This window comes from Durio zibethinus, chromosome 12 (genome assembly GCF_047325235.1).
Source record: "Durio zibethinus cultivar Kanyao isolate XHJ-2024 chromosome 12, ASM4732523v1, whole genome shotgun sequence".
NCBI classification, from domain to species: Eukaryota; Viridiplantae; Streptophyta; class Magnoliopsida; order Malvales; family Malvaceae; genus Durio; species Durio zibethinus.
In genome coordinates this window covers 2528929-2556142 of record NC_143173.1, presented here as the reverse complement: position 1 = coordinate 2556142, position 27214 = coordinate 2528929, and the positions used below count along the sequence as shown (strand labels likewise).

General features: G+C 33.6%; 4 protein-coding genes across 6 annotated transcripts; all 4 read right to left on the bottom strand.

The window, feature by feature from the left end:
* Window positions 1-877: 877 nt before the first annotated feature.
* On the bottom strand, window positions 878-6008 carry LOC111297983 (bifunctional 3-dehydroquinate dehydratase/shikimate dehydrogenase, chloroplastic-like). The gene is made up of 10 exons (XM_022892627.2): window positions 5673-6008; window positions 4783-4888; window positions 4315-4533; window positions 3874-4214; window positions 3377-3440; window positions 2683-2791; window positions 2401-2550; window positions 2072-2223; window positions 1816-1978; window positions 878-1102 (listed from the first exon to the last, which is right to left on the bottom strand). Exons 1-10 carry the CDS (start codon window positions 5885-5887, stop codon window positions 1059-1061), a joined length of 1563 nt encoding a protein of 520 aa, XP_022748362.1. The 5' UTR covers window positions 5888-6008; the 3' UTR covers window positions 878-1058.
* A 563-nt stretch (window positions 6009-6571) lies between these two features.
* Window positions 6572-14051, bottom strand: LOC111298039 (FRIGIDA-like protein 5). 3 transcript variants are annotated; one of them, XM_089768985.1, is made up of 8 exons: window positions 13103-14051; window positions 12276-12869; window positions 11218-11844; window positions 9612-9778; window positions 9008-9503; window positions 8118-8732; window positions 7403-7569; window positions 6572-7301 (listed from the first exon to the last, which is right to left on the bottom strand). In XM_089768985.1, exons 1-8 carry the CDS (start codon window positions 13893-13895, stop codon window positions 6837-6839), a joined length of 3924 nt encoding a protein of 1307 aa, XP_089625111.1. In that variant the 5' UTR covers window positions 13896-14051; the 3' UTR covers window positions 6572-6836. The 3 variants fall into 3 exon arrangements, with proteins under 3 accessions (XP_089625111.1, XP_089625112.1, XP_089625113.1); XM_089768986.1 differs by having other exon boundaries at window positions 8274-8732; window positions 13103-14018; XM_089768987.1 differs by lacking the exon at window positions 8118-8732 and having other exon boundaries at window positions 13103-14011.
* A 768-nt stretch (window positions 14052-14819) lies between these two features.
* On the bottom strand, window positions 14820-20195 carry LOC111298037 (uncharacterized). Its single transcript, XM_022892732.2, has 4 exons — window positions 17822-20195; window positions 16397-16969; window positions 15683-15858; window positions 14820-15562 (listed from the first exon to the last, which is right to left on the bottom strand). Exons 1-4 carry the CDS (start codon window positions 19656-19658, stop codon window positions 15014-15016), a joined length of 3135 nt encoding a protein of 1044 aa, XP_022748467.2. The 5' UTR covers window positions 19659-20195; the 3' UTR covers window positions 14820-15013.
* A 2798-nt stretch (window positions 20196-22993) lies between these two features.
* Window positions 22994-25525, bottom strand: LOC111297372 (uncharacterized). The gene is made up of 4 exons (XM_022892121.2): window positions 25290-25525; window positions 24108-24225; window positions 23810-24029; window positions 22994-23338 (listed from the first exon to the last, which is right to left on the bottom strand). The coding sequence occupies exons 1-4, from the start codon at window positions 25439-25441 to the stop codon at window positions 23310-23312; spliced, it is 519 nt and encodes a 172-aa protein (XP_022747856.2). The 5' UTR covers window positions 25442-25525; the 3' UTR covers window positions 22994-23309.
* Between the last annotated feature and the right edge of the window lie 1689 nt (window positions 25526-27214).

The window sequence follows — 27214 nt, the reverse complement described above, 5'->3', positions numbered from 1 at the left end:
ACAAGGATTAATATAATTAGTAAGGAGAAAATGTTTTTTTTTCTTTGTTAATTAGGAAAAAAACTTTAAGAGTAAAACTCTGAATGTATCCATTCGAATTTTTTTTTTTTTGTAAATCAGAATTTGATATTTATGAAAAATGTTTTAAAAGTAAAACACTGAATACAATTTACTGTATTAGAGAAAATCTCTTGAGAGAAGAAATTAGCATTAAATAAAGCTCGATAATATATCTAATAGTAAATCTTGAAAATATTTTTAGATCATATTATAAAAAACAGTTTAAATTATATGATATTGAATTTAAGTAGCCATAATTACATAACTAACAAATAAGTCAAATATTATAGACAACTTAAGACAATTACTTTTTATTCCTACATAGACATAATATTAGATAATAAATTTACCATGTTTTATCTTTTTTCAAAAACTACATAAGACCAAGAGAAGTTAATGTTTTGGCACATCATCTAAAATTTTTGAAGTAACCAAAATCCAAGTACTTGGAAAATCATCGTGCATCGTATAATTAGTTAAAATTGGTGGTCAACTAAGTTAAATTTTTGTAAATAAGATATTAATTTAAATCCTCTTCCAACCGCACCGACTAATAAATAATAATTGTTCATATTATTATGGCCAAAATAAGAAAAAATCTTTCAGTACGTAAATATTTGTGAATTTATAATTGAGCTCAGTTGGTTGATATTAATAAGTTTGGGTTCAAATTTTAATACTCATAGCTCTTTTAAGTTAGATTTATGCAATCATTTTTTCAGTAAATTTAAGATTCAAATTTTTATACCTTCAATCGTTTTCTTAATCTTTAAACTATGATTTCTTTAAAAAAAAAAATTTTTTGAACCCTTCAAAGAAAACAAAGAAGAGAAATATTTTCATTTTTCATGTAAGTTAATGACCAAAACTTGAAATAAAAAAATAAAAAAAAAACCTTGTCCAAGAATAAGGGCTTCAGCTTGACTACATGAATCCTTTTCCATGGTACTTGATTTATCTACTCCTTAATGTTACAATATTCTGTGTGATGTAATACATCAGAACTCTGCCATAATGATCTTTCGCATTAACTCTTTAGGTGCTGCAAAACAGAATAAAAAAATTGACCTCATTTAAACCATATTAAGAATTTTGAAAATATATGTTGCAACTAAAATTCTTGAGCTGTAGGAGGCAGTAGTTTTGAGGAAGAATAGTTGAGATTATCACCACAAAACTTGTACTTGATCATGAGGATGGTACAGGGTAAAATTAGAAATCAGAATTATTGGAAGAGGTTCAAAATAGGATATCTCCAGCAATTTTAACTCAATGTATATATATATTTTTTATAAAAATTTAGGATAAGAAGAGGCATTCTCATTTTAGGACCATAGAAGATCACAAGCTTCAGCATCGACTTATATTAATTTACAAATCATCTATCAAGGGAAATGCTAGCAACGGGACTCAAACCTAAGTCTTATAAACAAAGTATTCGAATCTTATCAAATCAATCAAAATAGCTTTTTCAGATCATAAACTTGATCCATTCGTCCAACTAATGAAATAAAGATGGATTCGCTACTCACTGGAAGCTTTATTATTCTTTTTCAATAGTCTCGTGACTAAAATCAAACAGCAAAAGATCAAGATGGTTGAACTATCAACTTACATTTGCAGTAAAGATCTAAGGATGGTTTAAAAGGTCTAAAGTTTCTAATTGATTTAATTAGAAAATAAGTGTCCAGAGTGGTTATGATGTAGTTTAAGGTCATGAAACAGATAGAGGGAAGGAAGGGATTCAAGAGATACCTTCTCGACCAGTGAAGAGATTGAACTGACCAATAGCTTGTCTGAGGAACATTTCAACTCCACTGACAATGATTGCTCCTGCTGCCTCTGCATCTTTTAATAGTCTTGTTTTCTTAGGTGTATAAACAGCATCAAAGACCAGCTCATAATCTCCCAAGGTTGCCTGGAATATGAAAGCAAATAACTTCAGTAATGAAACAAAATTGAACTTTATTCTTCAGAAAAGAAATACCACTAAGTGGTGGAAGGTGGAGACCTCAGCAACAGGAATGCGCTGATCAGTATTCGGATGCATTCCCAGGGGTGTTGCATTTGCAAGGATCGATCCTTTCTCTGGCTGGAAGTTAACTACTTCTTCATAAGGTCGAGCTTCACCCGAGACAGCACAAGCAAGGGACTTTGCTCTCCCTTTTTCCACAAGCAATGATAATAGTAAGAAAGGGTTTTTATTCTCTACTCATAATGTTTATTGCTAATGCTACAACATTGTATTGAAAAAGAGTAGGCAGAAGTTATAGTTGACAATCAAATCAACATAAAGGGAAAAACCATGGATTTTCCTTTTAAGAATTGTAGATCACATACCAAAATCAATGTCAAAAATGACTATTTGAGCTCCTCTGCTTTTAGCACCAAATGCCAATGCTCTTCCTGCACCTCCAGCACCAACTAGCACAAAGAGTTTCCCCGATATCGGACTGCCTAAAGATACTTCATTACCAGTGCATCTCTTTTCTATAGTAGTTTACGATTTACAAGTACAACAGTGCCAGTATATCAGCATCTAGAATGGACTAGTCATTGATCAATACTTTAAACTTCTAAGAGGACATGATGAACATTTTTTTTCTCATCAATGGCAGGTACCTTTCAAAGCATCCTCGATCGCAGTTATTGCAGCTTCGCAGTCAGTATTATAACCTATCAGCTTTCCATCACAAGGCCTCCTTACAATAGTATTAACAGCACCTATAGACTGACAGTGCATGAAAAAAAATTTGATTACATTCTCAAATATATAAATATAGGAAACTACAAGCAGATGCTATTAATAGGGAATTGAAGCACTAAGAATTCTGGTAAGAATTCTGGATATAGGAAAAATTCTAGAATCGCCTCTGTGTGAAACAGGTAAATATATCAATATAGAACATGTCAACATACAATTGTTTGAGTGTAATCCTCTGTTACTTTTGGTTTCCCATCACAAAATGTGCCATGTCTGATGATGCAATGCCAACTAGCTCAGATAGTAAAATATGAATTTTACAACCAGGATCAGATAAATATGCTGCCTAAACTTAAATACAATTTTTTTTCCTTTTTCTTTGGCAATGAGCTGATCAAACCAGTCTTATATGCTTGGTATGCTTCTCTCAATAAGTTGAACTTCTAAATAATTAGATTCAGAACTTGGTCTTAGACCTTAGTATAGCCAGAAATCGGTGCTTTGGTAAACTGTGCATAAAGAAATGGAATAGGGCACAAAAACAAGGGACCTGAAAAAATACATGGGAAATTACAGATTCAAACATGTTTGTAAGAATGTTATATAGTCAACCTCGGCAAGTAGATGAACTTCATCACAGAACTCAACTACAGCTTCCTTGTACGGAAACCCAACACTGCAATCCATTGGAATGAGGAAAAAGAGAAGTTACATTTCGGAGAACAGTGGAAAACAAACCTGGCTACATCATTCCAGGAGATGAAAATAAGGGTGAGAAATAAAGCAATTTATCAAAGAAAGAAGGCATTTATATTTCAGTATGTTGCAACTATCCGTAATCTTCCAGTTTCGAAAATCAGTATTACTATATCAACTAAAGAGCTAGTTGTAACATAAAATTTTCCTAAATCCATACTTTCTTAGTACTAAATCTTTCAAGGCCAGTTCTGGGCGTAGTTGTTACTGGCTAAAATGTGTTTGAATGCCTAAAAGGCCAAAACACAAGTGTTGCTCATAAGAACGGATGCAGCTTACAGTGGCTATATACTTAAGTGAAAAGACTGTAACCTGACATAATCTACCAAAGAAAAAATTGAAGGATGACGTACCTAAAACCAGGAAAGTCGTGACTGGAATAGATGTTAAAGAACTCCCTGAGGTTATCTACAAACATTGGGACATAAACACCATTGAAGTTCTCATGTCTGAATATAGGATTATGCAATAGAGGGCCTTTGCTGTGACGGACAGGTTTTGAAACAAGTCCAAAAACTTTAGTTTCTGAATTTAGATAGCCAAGTTTGTAAGTGTGGATAACACTATATAAAGAAGGCATGCCAGGAATTGAATTTCCTTCAATAGATCCATAGGCTAGAAAGCCACCAAATTTTGGGCACAATAGCTGGCTTATGAGACCTCTTTCCCCTGCAGAGTATGCTATTATTGGTACCTGCAGATAAATAATATTTGATATGTTATACCACTGCAACAGTTTATACAACTAATCTGCACATATTCAAAGCAAAGTCAATAGAGTTAGAGTTTCATACTTTGCAATGAGAAAGCAAATGAAAAATTCTTGCTATCTCAGTAATATCAGTTACATTTGCAGCCATCTTGATGATATCTGCTCCAGTAGCTCGCATGCTAGCGGCAAGATTGTTTAACTCTTCATCTGAAGAGGTCATTCCATTTATGTGACATGACACAATAAATTTGGTAGCACTACCATTCTTCATTTTCTGTTCCCGAATAAGATCAGAAGCAACCTGGACAATCACATGATATGCAAGTCAGATAAAACTAAGAGAAATTTCAAAGGAACAAATAGGTCATTCAAAGGGAAAACTACCTATGGCACTTTTTAATTTAACTGCTATCAGATAAATGAGAAACGAAAATGGGAGAAAATATTATTTAAGTTTGTAAAATAGTCAATGACAGAAATGAAAGCACCAAAATGCAATAATCAAGAGTATAATAGTTTGCAAACAAAAGTACAACAATTTAAAAGCTACCTTGAGTTCAAAATCAACATAATCAGCTCCCATTTCTGTAGCTAAATGAAGTGCTTCAAGCCGGGAGTGCTCATCTCCTTCATACTGACCACCTTCCGATTTAGGCCTGAAGAAAAGACTGAATCTTAGAAATTAAATACATGGAAACTTCAAACCTTCCCAAACTTTCAAACCGAAGTTATGTTTTCATCTTTTCCTACAGTTTTAGAAGTTCATACAACATAGATTCCTGTCATCTCAGAAAGAATGGCAAAATTCTATCATTGCCACCTATTGTAATCTAATTATCCTACCTCATAACACAACTCACAAGCTTCTGAAAGTGAAAATGAAGAAAACATTATTAACAAAAGTAGCAGTACGATAGATTTTCATTCAGAAAAAGAGTACAAACTCATTAAAAACTCATAAAGTTGGGCACTGATATTTGTCCTCTCTGTTTCCAGCCATTTCTATGATATGTTTGCATCCACAAGCAAAAGTGACAGTTCAGTATCATGGTTGGTCTCAAATAGGTAGAACAAAAAACATTTATTATTACAGCTATTTGATGTGTTGAATTCAGGATGCCCGTCTTCAAATCACCAAATAGAAAGCCCATCCTTGCAACAATATGCTGCAGCTTTTACGCAAAAATACATTGCATGTGATTCTGAATTACTGGCTACATCCATATAAAAAGAAATGATGGGAGCTAATAATATCTTTTCCACAAAAAAGGACAAGGTACAGCAACATACAGAAAAGAATCTATCAAATACAATCTTGACTTCTAAAATGAGGGAAAAAAAGCAAATTTCCAACTCTAATCTCCTAATATTCATAAGACTCTCAAATAACATAAAACTAAGAAATCCACTAGTAGAAAAAAACAAAGGTGAGATGATTACCTATATACAATGATCACTGGCAAAACTCTATTTTTGAGGATGATTTGAATATCCCGGTGAGGCTGGAAATTCTTGATATGGTCCAATCTAATCTCAACAACTTGTGCACCTTCAGCCTTTGCCTGGTGCATGTCTTTAACAATTTGCTCCACTGATTGAGCCATTAATGGAGCACATATCATAGTTGAATTGTTCAGCATCCCAGTACTACCCATTTCAGCAAAAGATCAAAAAAGCCAGCTAAACTTTGAGAAACCCAAAAGAAGAGAAATTAATATAAATTAGAATATATAAATAAGTTTGGTCTGTGTATAACGTATTAAACTGAAGAACTTTGCCAAAGGGTGAGTTAGTTGATGTAACAAGTCAAAAAAATGCCAAAGACAGAATGATTCTGTAGCATTTTAAAAATATTGGTTATATGATTTAATTAAATTAAAATTAAAATTTAATATTAGTTTTTAGTCTTTGATTTCGTTTTTGCTTCGGTTGGTGTGGCACCTGCTAGGTGACAAAAAATACAAATAACTTTATTCATATTTTTCCTTTTTGGTCTTTGCGTCCCACACGAAATCAACAATGAATCCATCTCATGTTTTTATGCATTTAAGGACAACAAAATCTACGAATCTAAACAATTTTTTTTTCTTTCTTTTGCCAATCACAAATCTAAAAAGTTAGATCTAGTGAAAAATAATAATATTTGAGTCAAACAGTAAATATTATTATAATGCAGGACTGGGGACGTAAACCAGTACCAGGACCAGGAGCCAGGACTGGAGATAGGCTAAAGAGTCTAATATTCAAGTGGGCTGCGTTTGATGTAAGACTGGGCTTGCTCCGAGTTTTTCTTGGTCTTGGAATCTGCCCATGTCTTTGGTTAGCAAAAATGAGGGAAATTTTCAAATTACAAATAAACTGTTTCAACTTTCAAAATGCAAATCACTTTCTTAGATTATTACAAGCAGTTCCTTTTGATGTTCCACTTGAAACCCTCAGTCCTGGGACCGACTCTACTACCACTGAGCTAACAGCTCATTGTACAAGCAGTAAAAAATTATTGTCCAGGTTCCATGATCTCTCTTAGAAATCAAATACCAAAGCAAAAGCTTCTACCAAAGGCAAACGGCAAACTGACGGCTAAATTTCACTGAGTTGCTCATTTCAATCTGAGTCTGAGCTCCTGTCATCAGCAATGGCAGCCATATCTGCCTGCATTTTACCACTTAATAGGTTTGTGTTTGCAGAGAAATTGGAGTCCCATAAAACGTGTGGCACAGCTTGATCTGCAAAGAAGCTTTCCAGTAGTTGCAAAGGTGACAGTTTAACTGTGGAACCAGCACTAGAAGAAGTACTTGAGACGGCTTCTACTGACACATTTATGGAGGTTAACTTAGTTCCACACTCGTGCCGTGGTTTTGAATTGGCAGAAGGGACTTGTCCAGTTTTTTTCCGGCCTGTTTCCTGCTTTTGCTTCCTAGCAACATTGTTTCGAACTGCCTTCTGCCTTTCCAGTTGTCTAATGTAGTCTTCCAGATCGTTAGGTGGGTATAGTGATTCAAGCTTGTGATCAGTAATGCATCCGGTGACTTTCCTCACAGCAGCTATTTCATGATCTATAATTTGATGCTGCAAGCACATTCAAGTTAACACACAGACTCAGGATTACAGTTCAATTTTCAGCAAAATTTTGAGCATGCATAATGATAAAAGGTATATGGAAAAGTTACCCATTTCCAATGCGATTTTTTGGCCTCGTGATACAAACTCTCTTTGGAATATTCCAAGTGAACTTTCAGCATGTCTGCAGGGGGAAACTTGTCGACAAGATCAAATGCGCATATGTATGCAATAGCCTCAAGCCGTAGATTGTTTTTTACAAGGGTTTCAATCAAGACTGTCAAATTGAAAGCAGATTTCACAGGTGTCATCAGATTGCTGTCAGGCTTAAAAAAAAAAAAAAGACTCATGCGAAAACACCACCTGAACTTAATAGGTTACCATCATAATCGATAAATGTCATATTTTTGCTATGTAACTGAACGAACAAGATGATTGAGAAAGAAAAAACAAGATAAGTAGTTATCAGAATTCAGAAACTTACCACAAAAAAGAACTGTGGTGGAAAAGAAAAATTAAGAAAATAATTTACCCATAAGGACCCCCTTTGATTCCTTTCATTTACCATTCGAGCACATGATACAACGAAACAACTGTTGTAGCATCTAGGGTTTGATATGCAAAAGTTATACCTCTAGAAATCACTCAAATATTATTTTGGGTAATTCCTGCATTATACTTAGTCGCTAACATCTAGAGAAGATGTATCTATAGTAGCATTCATATAGCTATGCAGAGAAGACAAGGATAACCTCACCTAACAGCTAAAAGAACCAACAAAAAGAGAAACGATAAACTAGAGAGACAGATAGAAACTAGACAAACCTCGGATCTTATCTGTCAAACCAAGAGCCAGGCACAAATCAGGAGACTGTCTATACTCACTAGCAATTACCAAAAGAACAAGAAGCTCATCCTCATCATAAGCAGAAATCAAACGGTAAGTGACTATCAGTTGCAAGAAACCATATGCCATCACACCTTTCTGGTACTTTTGTGTTCTTTCTTTCCAATCATCTGCCAACTTCATGACCTCTTCATTTACATGGGGTTCAATCTGGAGTGGAAATGTCCTTAACTGCTCCATCAAAAGAATGCAACTCTTTCTCACCTCGCCTGAGGCATCCCTATTAAAGCCATCCCCCAAGTTCTTTTTCTTTTTAGGAGCATCCCCTGACTTTGAATGGTAAAACATCGATAATGCATCCAAAACAAGTTTTGCAGGGTCAGGGGCCAATTGGAGAGCATCAGAAATTTCACAGCACATTAAATCATGATCCTCCACATGCTCGCATAGAAACAGTATTAAACCCCTTGCATCCATACTGGTGCTACAAGATTGTAGGTCAATGCTTGCTTCTGAAGGAACAAAGCCATCCAATTGAAAATTTTCTAATTGACGTTGGTCAATCTTTACTTGAGCATGATGGATACTACTTTCTGTTCGGCTAGAGAATCAACTTATGAGCATATATTTAACTAGTAAGTCAATTTTTAGCATCAAAATAATAGAAAACCAACAAAGATATACTTGCCAAACTCTAAGCATGCACGGTACCATTCATGCTACAAAATTATTGTATTTACAAACAAGTACATTCAACAATAACAAAAAGTTGTGGAGGAAGGGAGGACTAAACCTTGAATTATGATCTTGTTCGATAAAAAAGAACTAAAAAAGTAATAACAAGAGAAAAAAATAGAAGAGATTTTACCAGGGGTGGCTTTGTTGACTGCTCCAGGTGAAGTGAACTGTTCCAAGCTCCTGTTATTGGCAATTGAAGACCCATGTTGAGAATTAAATGAGTTTGTGTCTACAGAGAAAGCAGTGGAGTCCCACAAACTACAAGCTGCAGCTTGATCGGCAATTGAGCTAACTGATTGTTCAAGAAGAGATGGTTTTAAGTTAAGACTGCAACCAGCACTACCAGAAAGGCTTGGTGCAGCCTCTGCTGACATATTCGTGGAAGGCCACTTAATTTCACCCTCATGCTGTGGTTTAGCCTTGGATGAAGGGACTGACAAATTTTTTTTCCTCTCTGCCTTCTTCTTTTCTCTCTTTGCTGTATCATTTCCCTGTTCTTTCTGCATTTCCAGTTGAACAATGTAGTTTTCAAGATCCTCAGTTGGGTATAGAGATTCAAGCTTGTGATCAGCAATGCATCTAAGGACCCTTCTCATAATAGCAATTTCTTGGTCTATGGTCTGATTCTGCAAGCATCAGGAGTTGAAGTCTTAAAGATATAAAATAAATAGGATAGAAGCTGGATCTCAGCTTAAACTTTGAGCAAACAGAGACACAAAAGGTGCAAAGGTTACCAGTTTCACATTTGATTTTTTGAAATTCTTGTATTTGCTCATCTTGGAATATTTCACGTGGTCATTCAGAAGGTGTGCAGGAGGGAACTTGTCAGCAACATCAAATGCACAAATATACGCAATAGCCTCAAGCCGCAGATTATTTTTTATGAGGTTCTCGATAAGGACTGCCAAATGCAACCAAAATTTTCAGTTCTGATCAAAATGTCATTAAGGAGACAAAAATACTATTACTGAATGAAATGCACCACCTCAACTTACTAATAACTATTATAAACAGGGAAAACTCCTAATGCAAATGAATGAGAGAGATGAGAATTAGACCAAAGCATAGAGTACTTATCAAAATCAAAGACTTCTGCGGAGCTCATTTCCAAAGCCACTAATGCTGTAGCTTCCAATAACTAGCTACTATAGAAATGAGAGCTGGAGAATTCTGGACAACTAAATATATAACCAAATTGATCTGCCAATCCCTTTTATATATCATTCGAATACATGCTGCAACCACACAACTGCTGTAGCATGTCAAGTTTTTATGTAAAAATTTTATAGTAGGAGAGCACTCGAATCTTATTTGGGAAACTCCTGCTGTATATCTAGCACTATGTTAAAGAGGTGTAACTGTTGGGAAAATACAACACATCAGGCCAGAATCTGACCTTCAATTCTCAAAAATAACTAGCATTCCAAGCCTTGGTTGGCCCAAGAAATAATCTAGCCCAGCAAGCCCTGGTCTAATGGCTTCTATTTCAGTTTCTCATTTCTTAAGGAGTATGACATGTTGGAATAGGAAATCATGTTCACAACTTATATGGGTGTCTAACATATATCTACAAAGAACTCGAATTGTAAACTCAAAAGGCAAAATCGCAAGTTCAGCATGTTTTTATTTGATTGCATACACATGCAAATTAATAATAACAACAGAACGGGACAAAAATAACCAAAAAATGTAGCATATAATTGTCTTTACATTGCAGATGCATTCAAAAGGGGAAGTGCAATATAAATAAAGTAATTTTAGAGAGATAAAAAGGACAGACAGGCAAAGGCAAAGCCAAAATATTCAGGCAATGCATTCAATTTGTTCCTTAAGGCAATGCACTTTGACAACACCCTCAACTTCAACACACAAACACAAGTGTGGAGCAAGCAAAGGGGAATGACCAACATTAAAGGGACGATATTTGTCAGCTTACAAAGGAACAAATGTGAGAAATGACTAAACTTAATTCATAATCTGCTGATTGCTATAATTCCGGCCTCATAATATCAAGGGCATTTAGAAGTTTCATACTAGAACACCACCAAAATGTTGAAAGATTTTATATAGAAAAGTTTGGAAAAAATATTATGTTTCCAAGTATCAAAATTAGTCAAAAGATGTAAATATTATATACATGTTATTTTGTTTTTCTTGTCAAAGCAGCAATGCAACACCCCAAAGCATCAATATAAGCTCTGAAGAGAAAACAGCTAAAACAAGTGACAATATCAAGAAACACAAAACCAACAAACACTAGTAGATCAGGAAACTTAGTATAGAGGATTTAGTGAACAATCTCTTAAGAGAGAGAGAGAGAGAGAGAGAGAGGAGACTCACTTAATATCTTATCCGCGAAACCAAGAGCAAGACACAAATCAGGAGACTGTCTATACTCACTAGCAGTTACCAAAAGATGAAGGAGTTCATCCATATTATAAGCAGAACTCAAACAGTATGTAACTATAAACTGCAAGAATCCATATGCCATCACACCTTGTGGGTACTTCTCTTCCATTCTTTGTTTCCACTCAACTGCTAACTTAAGAGCTTCTTCATTCACTTGGCGTTCAATCTGGACAGAACATGTCATTAACTGCTCCAACAAAAGAATGCAACTCTTTCTTACATTGGATAAGGCTGCACCCTTAAACCCCTCCCCTGACTTTGAACGATAAAAACTTGATAATGCATCCAAGACTAATTTTGCAGGATCTGGAGCCAATTGAAGAGCATTGGAAATTTCATGTCGCATTTGATTATGATCTTCCACATGCTTCGACAGAAATAATATTAAACCTCTTGCATCCATACTGATACTAAGAGACAGTAGCTCAGGCCAATAATGAGTAGATGAAGAAGCAATATGCTGCTCAAACTTTGCTTCAGAGGGGACGAAGCTATCCAATTGAAAATTGTCTGCTTCAGATTGCTCAATGTTTACTTGAGAATGATGGACACCTCTCACTGAATGGTTAGAATATCAACTTGTAAGCATAGATGACACACCAGCAAGTGTGAATCTAGAATCAAAATAAATGAAAACCAACGAAATTCATAAATTTGACAAGCTATAAGTATGAAACAAATACCCTTCCATTTAATTAAAAATATATACAACAATCGATTGAGGCAAAATCATTGAGAGAAGCAGGATTTAATCAAGAACAAAGGTGAAAAATGATTAAATCTAAAATGAAAATCTCGATTAATTAACAAAATTCTAACCTGTAATAGAACAAGTTTGCGAATAAACAGATGAACAGACTATAAAAATCAAAGAGGTGAAAATGAAAATGAAAATGTTTTTTGTAGGAAATAACTACAAAAGAATTACTAAGTTTGGTCAACAAAACCAAAGATATAACTGAATATAGGGGCAACAAAAAGAGACTTACCAAGGGTTTGGTCAACAAAACCCAGGATAGAACTCAGCATAGGAGCCTGTTTATGCTGAGAAATGCTCTCAAAAAGACTCTCAATTTCCTTGAAATTGAATTCACTAGTCAATCCATAAGCACCCACAAGCATCAAAAAGACCAAAACCTCTTTATCATAATTGCCTTGAGTTTTTATATTTCCTTTCAATTGTTGCGCTACCTTGAGAGCTTTTTTCCTCAATTTTTGTTTAACTTCTGGCCTCAATCTCATAAACTGCTCCAACAGAATTACACAACTGTTCTTGACCAGACCCCTTTCAACTCCTACATTTGCCTTCTCAGAATCCCCAGCTTTAACCACATCCAAAACTAATTTTGCTGGATTACCAGACATTTTCAGTGCATTGTAAACATCATCACCAATGATGTCATCATTCTCATGCTCATTCAAAAACATCAACAACTTATCTGCTTGTGTACGTGCAATAAATCTTAAATCAGCTGAGGATGGACAGGAATAATTGATCAATGTATCATCTATTGCCCCAGATGTCACTGTTGAAACCTCACCCAATCGCTCCATCTTTACTTGGGAATGGATTATGCAGCCCTCTGAACAGACCAAATATCAAAAAATTTTCAGAGCGCAGAAAACGCTGATAAGTGGAAGTTTTAGCACCAAAGGAAACAATGGTTTAACACAAGACCGATGTTACTTATTTGACTAAGGAAATTCCAAGAACATTACATTTTTTTTTTTTTTACATAAAGATATCAACTAGGCAATTTAATTTACTGCTCAAACATGAAATTTTACCTAACATGAGAAAGTACAGAGATTTTACCAGGGGCAGCCTTCTCAAAAAATCCAAGAATATGACCCAACAAGGAAGCCCGCTTATGCTGTGCAACCCTCTCAAAAAGACTTCTAATTTCCTTGGATTTAAAGTGATCAAGCAATCCGTAAGCACCCACAAGCATCAAAAACAATAAAATCTCCGTATCATCCTCACCCTCCATCCCAATCTTTAGCTTCCATTGTTTTGCCACAAAAGCTGCTTGTTTCTTAACATTTTTCTTTATCTCAGGCCTAACTCTCATCAATCCCTCCAACAAAACCAAACAACTTCTTCTCTCCACATTTCTCTCAACCCCAACATTTCCTTTGTCAGAAAACAGCCCTCTAACAGCCTGACAAACCAGTTTTCCAGGATTATTAGACATTTTAAGTGCATTATAAACCTCATCGGCAAGCTTTTCGTGTTCATTCTCATGCTCATTCAAGAACATCAACAATCTTTCCCCATCCGTACTAACAACAAACTTTAAATCCAGTAAAGATGAACCTTTTCCTATCAACACATCATTAAGTTTTAATCGCTTACCCAGTTCATTTGCTCTCAATTCAAGTTCTCTGAATCTATTCTCTACCTCATTTTCTTTGGATTGGAGTTGTTCAAAACGAGCTTGGATTGCACTTTGGATTGAATTGCAAAGTTCCTGGAGCTTTTGACATTGAAGGGTAAGTGAAGAGACTAAAGAAAAACCACCCTTGAGTTTTTCCAGGGAGTTTACAAGGCTTTTCCTTTGGGATTCTAACAGGATCAAGTCAGCTGAGATATCATCAAAAGAACACATTTTCTTTTTCTTGAAACAGAGATGCTTCCAGGAAGGGAAAAAAAAACAGAAAAATGAATGAATCCCAAAACAGTGAAAGGTTCACAGAGAAAATCTTTGTCGGGAAGTAAGTTGACTACTTTTCATTTGGTCTTTGTTTATAGTTTTCTTTCATGTGGAGGCCACTTTCCAGTCGGCCTCATTATCATGCAAGTTTGGAAATGTTTGGTTTTGTGGGTTTTGATTTTTGCTGTACGGTGTGGGCTTGATCAAACTCCTGAGGCTAGTAGCAGTAGCATCCACCCTTGTTGTATGCACATGCATTTGTATTGTGGGGAAATTGGGAATTAATGGGCTTCAAAGAAGCGACGACGCCCATGAATAATGGAAAAAAAAAATAATGCTACTCTTTATAGTCAAGATTTTATGACTTTTATCAAATTCGATTTATCTTGTTTTATCAGCAATTCTAACAATTTAGCTAAGCTCAAATGTTGTTGATTGAGTTGGTATCTATGTATTTGAATTTGATTGAGTTGGTATTCATGTCAAATGTTGTTGATTAACAGTTCATTTGGAAACCTGATTAAAGGGCTTCCACAGCTCATGTCGGTGAACCAACTCCCACGTCACACGGTCGGTGTGATAGGAACCCTTAATCAGGCTTTTAAATGAATTCCAAGTTGCTAACTATGACAATGGAGTTAGGAATGGCTAGTTACTTGCATAGAGAGTTGGTTATGTGGTTGGTTACCATGCATTTATACAATTGGGATGGGTTTTAAAATTCTGCATTTACCCATCCATCATGATAATTTCCTTTTTTCTTTTTTTTTTCTCTTTTAGCAGCATACGTCCTCTGTTCTAATGTGAATACAAATACTAACACTAAAAAAGCGGGGAAAAGAAAAAGAGGCAGAAGGGCCACAAGCATTCCCAAGTACATGGATTAACCAGTGATAGCATTTAAACTAGGTAATAGATCGGGAGTTAGTGACCCATTTCAGACATGGTTGCGAAGGGTCAGTATGATTCATTGCCAACAAAAAATAAAAAAACCATGGCCTAATCTATATATATACGGCCTATATATAATATGTACAGGCGAAGTGGTTCTTGAGAGAGTTACCAGACAGGAACTACAACTGCTTGGGCCTGTTGAGTTTCAAGCATTGTTCTCGAGCAGCATTTAATTGCCTGGTACCTAAATTAGATGAATAACCTGACTTGGCAGGCAATCCAAAATGAGCTACGCCTTGATTAAGTGGAACACCGAATCCTTGCTGTGAAGCTGATCGATTATTTGGATCGTTAAATGTTGCCCCTTGAGGAGCGTAGATATTAATAACTGGTCCATCAATCCGAGCACGCTTTTTGCTCAGCCCTTGCAGTTGAGTCCCCGGAGTGGAAGCACAGATCCCACCTTGAAACTGTTGAACTGCAGGGACAGGACTGGGTTGATTCCTGAGGACAGAACGGCCATGATCACAAGTTGTCTGGCCCTGCACCTTCGTTTGAACAGCAGGTGCTGGGGCTGGTGCAGAAAATCTCCTGGTCATCTTTTGCTTTTCTATCTCTGCAATGCACTTCTCAATGACCTCAACCGGCATACTGGATTCAAGCTTACAATCCTTGATGCATTCAATTGCTGATTTCAGTGCAGCTATCTGTTCATCTATGGCCTTCTCCTGTAAAAATAATCATATCTAAAATATATACTGTTCATTGTAAAAACTGTGCATGTCGATAATGGCAATTAAATAAACTATAGAGGAAATACTTACATTGCGAAGAAATGTAACACATACCTGTACTTCAGGCAAATTCTTCCCCATCTTACATCTATCACGTGCCACTTTATTTATATCTTCCCAGAATAGGTTTAAAAGCAGTTCTGGTGGGCACTTGTCCTTGGAATCAAATGCACAGACAAACCTAACAGCTTCAATATACTGCTTCCTTTCAATAAGACTACCAATGAAATCTGCAACAAAAATTTGTAGTCTCCATCAATCTGTCTTTTTTATATGCATGTTACAAAAATATTTTATAAAACTTGAATAAGTTTTGTACACTGACAAAAATGTTAATGATTTATATGTAACAAACACTATATACATATATATATATATAACAATTTAAATCTATATACACTTTCATCGTATAGGGAAATATACCGACAACCTATATAAAATTTTTTTCCTTTTTATCTGATAAGAATAATATGAGAAAAAGAATCAGAAGATTGTTAACTAATAATAGGCATAACCCCCAAATGAAGTCTCTCAGTTTAAGGTTTCAGAACTAACAACAGCTGACTAGCAACAAAATACTATAGTAATTAGTAAGCATAAAAAATGAGAATAATTAGACAAAGAAAATACATGTTCATCTGCCTATGTAACTGCTTATACATATAACAGATGCATACATGCACAAACAAAAGAAAAAGATATGTTTATCTGCAGATAGACAATCAGACAAGGATATGAATATGCAAACTAAGCTGTTACTAAATTTACCAGGAATCATATCTGCAAAACCAAGGACCTGGCATATATTTCGAGCCTGTTGGTGTCGAGCAGCAGTCCCAAGAAGTTTGAAGATTTCATCTCTGTTAAACGATGACACCAATCCAAAAGCAGCAACAAACTGTAAAAAACCTATAATCTCAATAGAATTTTCAGCACTCAGTTTCATCTTCGCTCTCCACTCAATTGCCAACTTCAATGCATCTGCTTTTACGTTAGGTTGCACAAGTGGTGAAACTTGCAAAAGTTGCTCCAACATAAGGACATAAATCTTCAGAACACTTTCTTCAAATCCTGTCCCACCCTTATTCTGATGTTGAGAACATGTCCCTAGCATCAGGTCCAGAACAAACTTGGCTGGATCTGGTGAGATTTGAAGAGCAGACAAAACTTCATTCTGTCTCAAATCAGGCTCATCTAAATGCTCACTGAGGATACCTTGCAAACTCATTCCATCCATTGTAGCACCAACCCCAAAATCAGTAGATGAAGTTTCATTTGCATTGCTAATCATAAAATGTTCTGGCTGCTCAGTCTTTATTTGGTTAGGGGTGATGGGGTTTACTAACCATATGCAAGACAAAAAAGAAAATAAAAAGAGAATTTAGGAAGTAAACCAAACTTCTTATTTCTCCATTGCAATTAAGAAGAGATTTATAGCAGAAACTTGCTATCTCCATATGAGCATTACATACTGAAATTAGCTTTAAATCTTGAAAAGAAAAAACAGAAACTTCCAAGTTAAAAAGAAACTTTCTAAGAGCCAGTGGTGGTAAAATGAATTAATGAAACAATGTCACAACTATTACTTTGATAGACTTTGACCATGGATTGAATGTGAGATTTCCTTTTCCTTTCACCTTATAACTAGAAACCACAAAGCCTAACCAGCCTCCAAACTTTTACACATATATTACAAAACATGGACTTGTAAGAAAATAAATTTATCCTGAACAGGTTAGCAGATAAAGACCAATAGCAAAACATAACCATGACCCTTACAAGCCACCTAGCTTTCATAGATGCCATATTGGTAATAGCCTCATAGATGGACAGTTTTGACTATGGCTTTCATATAGTAAAAACAGTGAAATAAAGAGACTGGAAGAAAAAGAGGAAAAACATGTTTTATGGTGCTCCACAACCCAAAATAAGAAAAATTTTTGAAATGAGTGAATGACTGCTATTAAGAAGGATCATCAAGATATCTTTTCCCAGTGACCATGATATATGGAGAATGAGTATCCAGAAATCACTCCTTTAGATGATACATAGGTAATTGAGCATCTAAATCCCTTTCCAGTAAAAGGGATGAAATCCCCTAACGCAGATTAACATAGGGAGGGAGTAAGAGAAGATAGAAAGGGGAGCGTCTGGTACTATCAACAAATAGAGACAGAAAAATAGAGAACACACCTGTTACCATGTTTGTGGTTCCAAGGACCTGAAAGGACAAACAAGGATTCTCACTCCTCGATTGAGAATGAAGGGCATTAATTAGTTGCTTCTCTTTCAATTCTAGTTCTTTACAGCGTTGTTCAGCTGCCTTTAGGACAGAATCAAATTTTTTTTCTTTCAGTTCAAACTCCTTGACACGAGCATCAAACCCCCTCTTTTCGGTTTCCAATTTTTCCAAGTGTTCCTCTACTGATCTTTTAAGTGCATCAAGATGCTTCTCCCTCACATTGGCCTCCTGTAGGCGTTCACTGCATGCCTTTTCAACTAAATCCAGTTGCTTTTCTTTTGATTCAAGCAAATCAGAGAGCTGTTCTTGAGATTTTTGTTTTGCTTTAAGGTGCTGTTGTTTTAATTCAAGTTCATTGGTGCACTCCAAAATTGAGTTTTTGATTGAGACAAGCTGTTCCTCCTCTGCTTTCAGCTGCTTTCTGCATCCTTGTATTGATATTTGGACAGAGCTTAGTTGCTTCTCTTTCAAATAGAGTTCTTGCTTATGTTCTTCAATGCACATTTGTATAGCATTGAACTCCTGCTTTTTCAATTCAAGATCCTCAGAATATCCTATCACCCTCTCTTTGACTGAATCAAGCTCCTTCTTTGATGATTCAAGCTGTTTCTCGCTCCTCCTTATCGTTGTCTGCAGTGAACCAAATTCAATATCTCTCGAATGAAGCTCCACTGAGCGATCCATAATTGTTTGTTCAATCAAGCCTAATTCCTTCTCCTTAGATTTGAGTTTAGCAGCATAGTATCTGACAGATTTGTCAAGTGCATCATGTTTTTTCTCTTTGGCTTCAAGTGCTTCAGTGCAGTCCTGAATCAAGGATTTGAATGAATCTAGAGTTTTCTCCTCCTCATAAAGCTGTTTACAATGGTACTCAATCATTTCTTGCCTTCTAACAAGTTCGTTCTGCTTCATGTCAAGTTGGTTAGAACATTCCTTGATTGAATTTCGCAAACATTCTAACTCCTTCTCTTTGAATGCAAGCCCCTCATCATACTCCTTCATCATATTTTCCTTCAAATCTATGTCCATCTCTTTCAACTCAAGTTCCCTACATTTTTCATTAATGGATCTCTGTAAATGGTCCAATTGATTATCTTTGAGACAAATCTCATTACAACATTCATCAACTCTTCTTGCCACTAACCCCAACTCCCTCTCTTTTGACTCAAGCTTTCCTTCACATTCTTCAACCAACAACCGCAACAAATCCAACTTCTTCTTTTTCACATCAATTTCCCTACTAGATTTTTGAATTTGTTCCTCTACCAAACCCAATTGCTTCTCCTTCCCTTCTAGCTTCTCACAACATTCACTTATCAACTTCTGCACAGAACACAATTGCTCTTTCTTCAAACTAAGCTCCTTAGAACAACCCTCAACGAATTTTCTAACCAAATCCAAGTCCTCTTTTTTCGATTTAAACTCCAATGAACACTCTGCATACGATTTTTGCATCAAATCGATTTGATCTTGTTTCAACTTAAGCTCAGCATTACATTCTTCAATCTTTTTATCCAACAAACTTAATTCATTTTCTTTCAAACCAATCTCTTCTCGTCTTTCCCTCAATAGCCTCAATGCAGTTTCTAGCTCTTTTTCTTGCAATTCAACAGCCTCTACTCTTTTCTCAATATTCTGTTGAACCAAATCAAAATGATTCTCTAATTCTTTCCATTGCAAAGTAAACATCAGAACTGAAGACGCTTGAGCCCTGGTTTGCTCAAGCGACTTACGAAGGTTCTCCCTCTTTAACTCACCAAGTTTCACATCTGCCTTAATATCCTCCATTACAAGAAAAACAGAAACAAAATGCAGAAACCTTCCACCCTTAAAAAAAATACAAAACAAACAATTCCAAACCCAACTGCAGAAAAAACCAAGGAAACAAAAGCAAGTTCGAAGCTTTTTCTCTTCTTCAACTCTCTTAAGAGAAACTCATATGTAAAACCCACTTTCTAAAAAACCAAACAAGGCCAAACCCAAATTTAAAAATCGAATGCAAGAACAAATTTTTATGGTTTTTTACTTTTTTTTTTCAACTCTCCCAAGTTCCAACTCCAGCCTATTCTATGTTGATCAAAGAAAACCCACTTTAAAAATGAAAATCCAAGCAAAACACAGATACAGAAGGGTCAATGCAAGAGCAAGTATCACGTTAAAAAGACAAAAGGAAGATGAAAAAGTTACAAGTGACAAACCTAGTTGAGGTTTTGCTACAGTTGAACGGATGAAGAGAAACAGAGAAACCCTAACGTGAGAAGAAAAGGAGAGGTTTGCTCGTTTTGTATTTCATGGCAGTGTGGTGAAAGTTGGACAGCTTACACTGGAGAAGCCTAGAGGAGAAGGAAAGACTATTAAAAGCTTTTGTAATGGCCAATCAGGAGATGTAGAATTGTTTTGGTACGTGAAGGAGTCTTTTCTTGTGCGTGCACCCGCAGCTGGATATGTTTTCGTGATCAAAATGATTGGCTTTGGATTTTTTCTTTGATATTCCATATTTGAGAGGTTAATTTTCAACCTTATACATTGAAATTAAAAATTAAATTTTTTAGAACAAAACAAAAAATTATGGACATATTACCTAAGAAGATTATTGATGCTAAATCTTTTGTTTCCCTTTGTTGAATGCAAAGTGCAATTTGGTGAACATTGGTGCACCCACAAGTGTTTGAAATATGATTAAAACGTGAAATTTTAAAAGGTCTGATATAATTAGAAGAAGGTCAAGCATAATTTATTCTTAATAATTATTATTGTTAATTTAATTATCCATCAAAGATGGAATGAGAAAAGTTGTAATAACTAAAGAGTAACTATAACCCTTAATTATAATATTGGAATTAATTTTAATATTGAACATTTTAAATTTAAATTTGAATCGTAATTTAAAAAATAAATAAAATATAAGATATGGTACTTAAGTCAATTTTATAATAAAAAATCTTGAATTAAATTTAAATTGTAATTTAATAAATAAAAAAAGTTATAATCCATAATTATGCATAATTTATGTAATTTTTTAAAGTTAATCCTAGTGGTTAATCGTGTTAGACCTACGTGGGGATTTTTTTTTTTTCGGTAAGATAAAGAGCAAATTTCATTTTTTTTTAGACGTACTTATCCTTTTTTTGGTAAGATGTAGGGTAGAGATGGTTACTGACATGGTTCTATCAATAGAACCGTATATATGGAATCAAATAAAAAGCAAAAGGAGGTGGATTCTTCTTTTAATTAAAAAAAATTTAAATGTGTATTTGAGAAGAGATATCAATGGATATGATATGAGAAAGGTTAAACCCTTCGCATCTCTATCTTTATATTTTTATATTATATTTATATTTATATTTATATTTAACATGTATTTTAAATTTATTCATATTTTATTTTGTGAGTATTTAATGGGTACGAATAATACTCATATCCATAGATTTAAAAAATAAATAAATAATTTTTTTAATTTTTTTAAATTTTTATTTTGTATATTTAAGTAATTTTTTATAAATATATATATGAATATATATTTTCATTCAATAAAAATTTATTAATTTTAATTAATTTAAATTAATAATTTATATTATTTAATAAAAAATTTATTTACTAAATATATATAAATATACATGTAAGGTATATGTACGAGGTGAATACTATATTATCCGTTATCATTCTTTACCTAATAAAAACTAATCATACCTATTCTCATGTCCATACTTACAATATAATATTTATCCACATCTTTATTCTTATATACTTACAATATAATATTCATTCACATCTTCATTCTTATTCGGATAAAAAATCAAATTTTTCATTAAATATGGATAAGATGAACATATGTGTCTTGAAATATCGATTTCATTTCAATCAAAGTTTTTAAAAATATAAAAATAAATTTATCTATTTAAAAAAATTAAAAAAAAAACTCAAAAATTAAGTTAAATTTAAAGAGATAATTTAAGCATTTCAAATTCCCTTTCAAAATTCTACTTAAATAAGTAATTTTTCAAAATTTCTCTTTTTTTATTGCACAGATTCATCGTCAAATTTAAAACTAAAAAAAATAAATATTATTTTATTTAACTCTAATATATACTTCAAGATAAGGAATCAACTCACATGAGTGTAAAATTAAAAAAAATTTAAACCTTTTTTTGATCATTGATTTTAATAAATCCAAATAAGAAAAAAAATAATGTAAAAAGAGAGAAAATTAGTTAAATTTTATAAATATACTAAAATCAATTGTTGGAAAAAACATAAAAAATTTTAATTTTACATTAATGTATGTTGATTTCTCCTCTAATTTAAATCTATTTTTTTAACCTAATATATAAAATAAGTATAGAATTCAAATTATAACGTTTACAATCTTTTTTATTTCTAAAGTATAAGTTCTTTTATAAAAAAAAAATAATTTTTATTAAAAAAATACATGGTTAAATGAACCATTGAAAGAAAGACTTCATTAGTGAAATGGTTAGCATCATCATTCTCACCATTAAATATCAAATAATTGATGAGCACATTTCTTTGTAAAATTGTAGAGATGGCTTTTTCAATAATTTAAAAAAAAAAAAAAGGAAGAAATGATTGTTTCCAATCTTTTTCAATGTTGTTTTATTACTCAACAAATGAAACCTCTTTTCCAAGTTCCAAGTCTCAAAACCAGCTTTTCCAAATTATATTCTATCGCCCAAAGTAATTGCCAAAGAAGGAAAGTCTCCAGCTTTTTCATTATCTCAGATATCAGCAGCATTATATTAAAAACAGCTAGAGCCAGTTGTCAAGACAGTGAAAGAAAGCAGCAGCGATTCCCTGTCTAAGCTCGAGTTTTTGCATTACAAGGTAAGGATAGTAAATGCCAAAGGAACTCAACAGTCAGCTTCAAACTCCATCTTTTCAATATCTTAGGACCACCATGCAATGGAAAAGGGTGTTATTTTCCTTCCACAAAAATTTTGGATAGCACATTTCATGCATTGGTATTTGTTTTTTAATCAAATATATATAAAATATAAAAATTATTATTTTGATAAGGATTACACATTTGATTCTATACTTGTACAGTTCCTTTTCCAGTGAAGATGTCAGTTCAACAAGTGAATGGCACTTAAATGCACAGAAAATAATTCAACAAAGCAATCTTATCAATAAAAAAGGGGTTTCAAAATAACCATATACAAAAGTTCCAAGTCTATTTGTCACATAATTTTCTACAAAAGTATTTATTGTACCACTTCTGATATTCTGAATGGGACTATAGTAGTTGTCAGGCTGAGTTTTTATCTTGCAGAAGCAGAAGCAGAAGATACGTTCTTTTAAACTAGCACCCAGAGTGTGTTTGAAACCCAAGAATTGGTGTAGCATTCCTGGTAAGATGCTCATCAAGCCTTTATTCAGATCACAAATGAACCTGAAGTAGCTTTTCTGGTAGCATGCTCCTCAAGCCTTTATTCGGACCACAAATGAACCTAAAGTAAAAGCAAGATCAGAAGTCTCAACAAGGTTATATGTTACATGAATTATAACTATATAAATAACTCAGAACAGATAACTCTGTTCAAATATCAGACATTCTGTTTACATTTCTTCTGGAAACATGTTATTGTCATTGATTAAGTGTCATTTCAAAAACAAAGAATGAAAGAACCATCAAATGCAGTGAATATGAATGGTATAAACAAGAGGTATCCAACATAATTACATCAACCCTTTCTAATTTCTACAATAGAAAGTCACTTAATACTACTTAAGTTCATAAATAAGGGAACCAAAAGCTAAATTTGCTTCATGTATTAAATAACACTGACTAAGTTCCTAAAGTAGCACTTTAACCTTAACTTACTCAAAATCACATATAATCTGAGTGTCTAGAAACATGGTTAATAAATGTTTAGAAAAGGATAAAAATTTATATAGCAATCATCAAACAGGTTACTTACATGCAGGAAGGTTGGATATGTCAGCGGACACTGCACAAGGTATTCCCAAGTTTGAAAGAGCTCCCCTGATGATTCCACATGGAAAATAGAGATGCATGCTTTGCACACCCTTGTTGTCAGCCATGATAGAAGCCTCTTCGGAGGCTCCATTTTCAGGTGATAGATCAATTGACATGCGTGTAAGCCAACGAAAACGATTATCTTGCAATACAAAGGTACCCTGCAAGACAAGTGTAAACCATTTCTAAAATTTCATCATCACAACCAATTTTTAGTCAGTTTCAGGTCCTAAACATACTCTATGATTTGTCTTCAAGTTGTCTATCTGCTTCTTAAAGAGTACAGACCAAAAATCCTTGCAGATGAACTTGATTGCCTCTAAATGATCACTAAAACGTGGCCTCTCCAATGTGTACCTGGCAATGACTAAACTTTGTTATTACAACAAGTAGGATCTTAACCTTCCTTAAGAACAAATATCAGGAACAATTCATTGTCTAAGTGCCATAACTTGTGCAATTGAGCAAGCCCCAAGAAATCAAAATGCATTTCACCAAATACATTAAGCACTAACACAAGTGTCAAAGCCCCCATTCTGAATCAAATTTTGGTGTCAGGTGCAACGTACATCACCAAATGAAAAGAGCTCATTACATAAGACAAAAAAGTTGAAAACTAAATCTGGATAAAAGACATTAACCAATACCATTATTCTAACTACCTTAAAATGATGATATCTTTTCTATTAGTAGAAACAAATGCATACAAGTTACGAAGATTTGTCAAGACTTGAAATCAAATCATTTTTCAGCTCTTGTTCTCCATGGTATTTACCTTACATTACATCCTACTCAAGGATAAAATGGAATTACTAAGATCATCATAACAACAATTCCAAGCAAAACCAATAATTACAAAAGCCAGACCATTCCGTCAATTAGCATCCACAATCAGAACTTTAAATTTTCGTGTGTTCAAAACATTACTTTATCATAAAAGATTTACTACTAGAAAAGAAGGCTAACAGCATTCTTTTTCCCACATCACAAACCACACCCAATTTGACATAATCTATAATAGAAAAAAGATCCAAAATTTATAATTGGGTTTTTGAATTCCACTCAAATCAAATCAATTTCAACTAATGGGTGTTTTTTCACTCCCCCAGATCCACAAAAAATGACATTGAAATAAAGTTACTTAAAACTAAAATTCATACTAAAAAAACATTTCATTAACAAGACATTAAAACAAGGTACCTTAAAACTAAAAAAACCAATTTTGTTTCACTCCCCCAAATTAAAAAAAAAAAAAAAAAAAAAACGTTAAAACAAGGTACCTTAAATTAAAACTAAAATTCACACTAAAAAATATTTCATTACCAATTTATAATTCAAACGAGCTCCTCAGATTCACAAATCTACAAATGTTAACTAAAAAATAGCGAATTTGGGTTTTGATAAGAAGAGGAAGATTTTACCGTTCGGAGAGCTGATGACCGAACTGATATCCAATGGCTTCGATCCGACGGGCGGCGAGCTCAGGCTTATTGGCGTAGAAACGGTTGCAACATGTTGAAACCATTTCGGTTAGTAGGCTACCGATGCAGCTTTCTGATACCTCTCTCCCCATTTCCTTCTCACATTAATGGAAGAAACAGGTTTTCCCTTCCTTCGCTTCTTCTTATTGTCTCTAAAATATCTTAAAGTTTTTTTTCTTTACTTTTTTGTAATTTTATAGTTTGGACGTAATTTCTAGTAGTCTTGGGTTCGGTGGACTTGTTGGCCCAAAAAACTAAATAGAATAACTCTATATACATTAAATTAAGGAAAATTATATGTTAAAATAAAAAAAAAAAAGCCCTAAACTTTACAATTTTATTTAAATAAGTCTTTATATTTTATTGCATATAAGATGTCCAAATTAGATTGAACCATCAGTGCATATGCTTAGCAAGTTTTTAAGTATTGTATGGAATTATTGGATTCGGGACTTTATTTTGGAACATTTTGTTTTTTGTCCTTTTAAGATCGGATCATTTTTAATCTTGCCAGGAGCAATGTTTTGCGTGATGGAATTTCTTGATCGATTTTGTTCGTGTTTGATTGTTGGAATATTTGAAAATGGAAGAATAAATGCATATTTGAACAGAAATTTTCTTAACTTGATTATATTGCTAATATTGTTACGGATAGGGTTAGGGAATTTTTTGCTTATCATGAGATCAAAGGAGTTACTTATGTTAAGCAAGTCTCACTTATTCTTTGGAAACCTTTTCCATCTATTTTTATTAAAAGTAATGTGGATGGCATTGTTTCTTCTAATCCATGTGATTTGGGTATGAATGCATTGCACAAGATTCGGATGGTTATTGAATGTTTGGATTTGTTAGAAAAATTGGATATGGTTAAGCACTTAAGACCAAATTGTATGCAATTCAGATGGGACTAAAGTTACTTGAGATAAAGGTTTTAAGCGAGTGGTTATTAAATCATATTCTATGTTTTCAATTAAAAAGACTATAGGCTCTATTCATGCAAAAGATCTTCTTTATCATATTATTCATCAATGTCAATAGTTTATTAGTATAAGATGAAAGTGTAGAGTTCAACATATTTTGAGAATGGCAAACTTTGATGTTGATTATTTGGCTAACTAACTTTTAGTTAAAGTGATAATCATTATGTGTTAGTTGACCCTAAGTAAATTTGCTTGGTTTAATGCACAAAACTTATAAGAGGCAGCAAGGTCTAGAGCCTTTAAGATTGTAAGGGGTTTCTACCACTTTTTTGCACCAAAAAAAAAAAAAAAGACTTATCATCTTTGAGTTACACCAAAATAAGCCCTTAACCTTTCATTTGTATTTAAATGAGTTTTTAACCTTTTAATTTGTATCTAAATAAACTCTTAACATAAATCATTCTTTCACTTATTTGGACAAAAATTAAAATATAAAAATTTATTTGAATATAATAAAAATATAAAATTTTATTTAAGAAAAATGAAATAGTTCAAATTTTTTTTAATATTTTAACCAAAATTATATTACAACACCTATTTATTTCTTAATTATATACACCAAGTTTCATGTGCTTTTTCAAAAATTAGCTGAGTATCATTTAATAGGTCATTTAAAATTATTATAAAAGAATAAAGAGGTAATTTTAAATAACCCTCTCATTTATTGATAAGTGTTAGCTCAAAAACTTGAATTAAACCAAGAGGAAAGGTGAATTGATTGATTATAAATTTTTCAAAATTTATATTTTTTTAAGCAAATAAATAGAGCAAATATGAATATATTAAAAGTATTAAAAGCAAATAGATAAAGATAAAAAATCAAACACTAAAATTTATAAAAGTTCGGCTCTTTCTTCAGGCACATGCGTCCTCTCTTTTAACTCC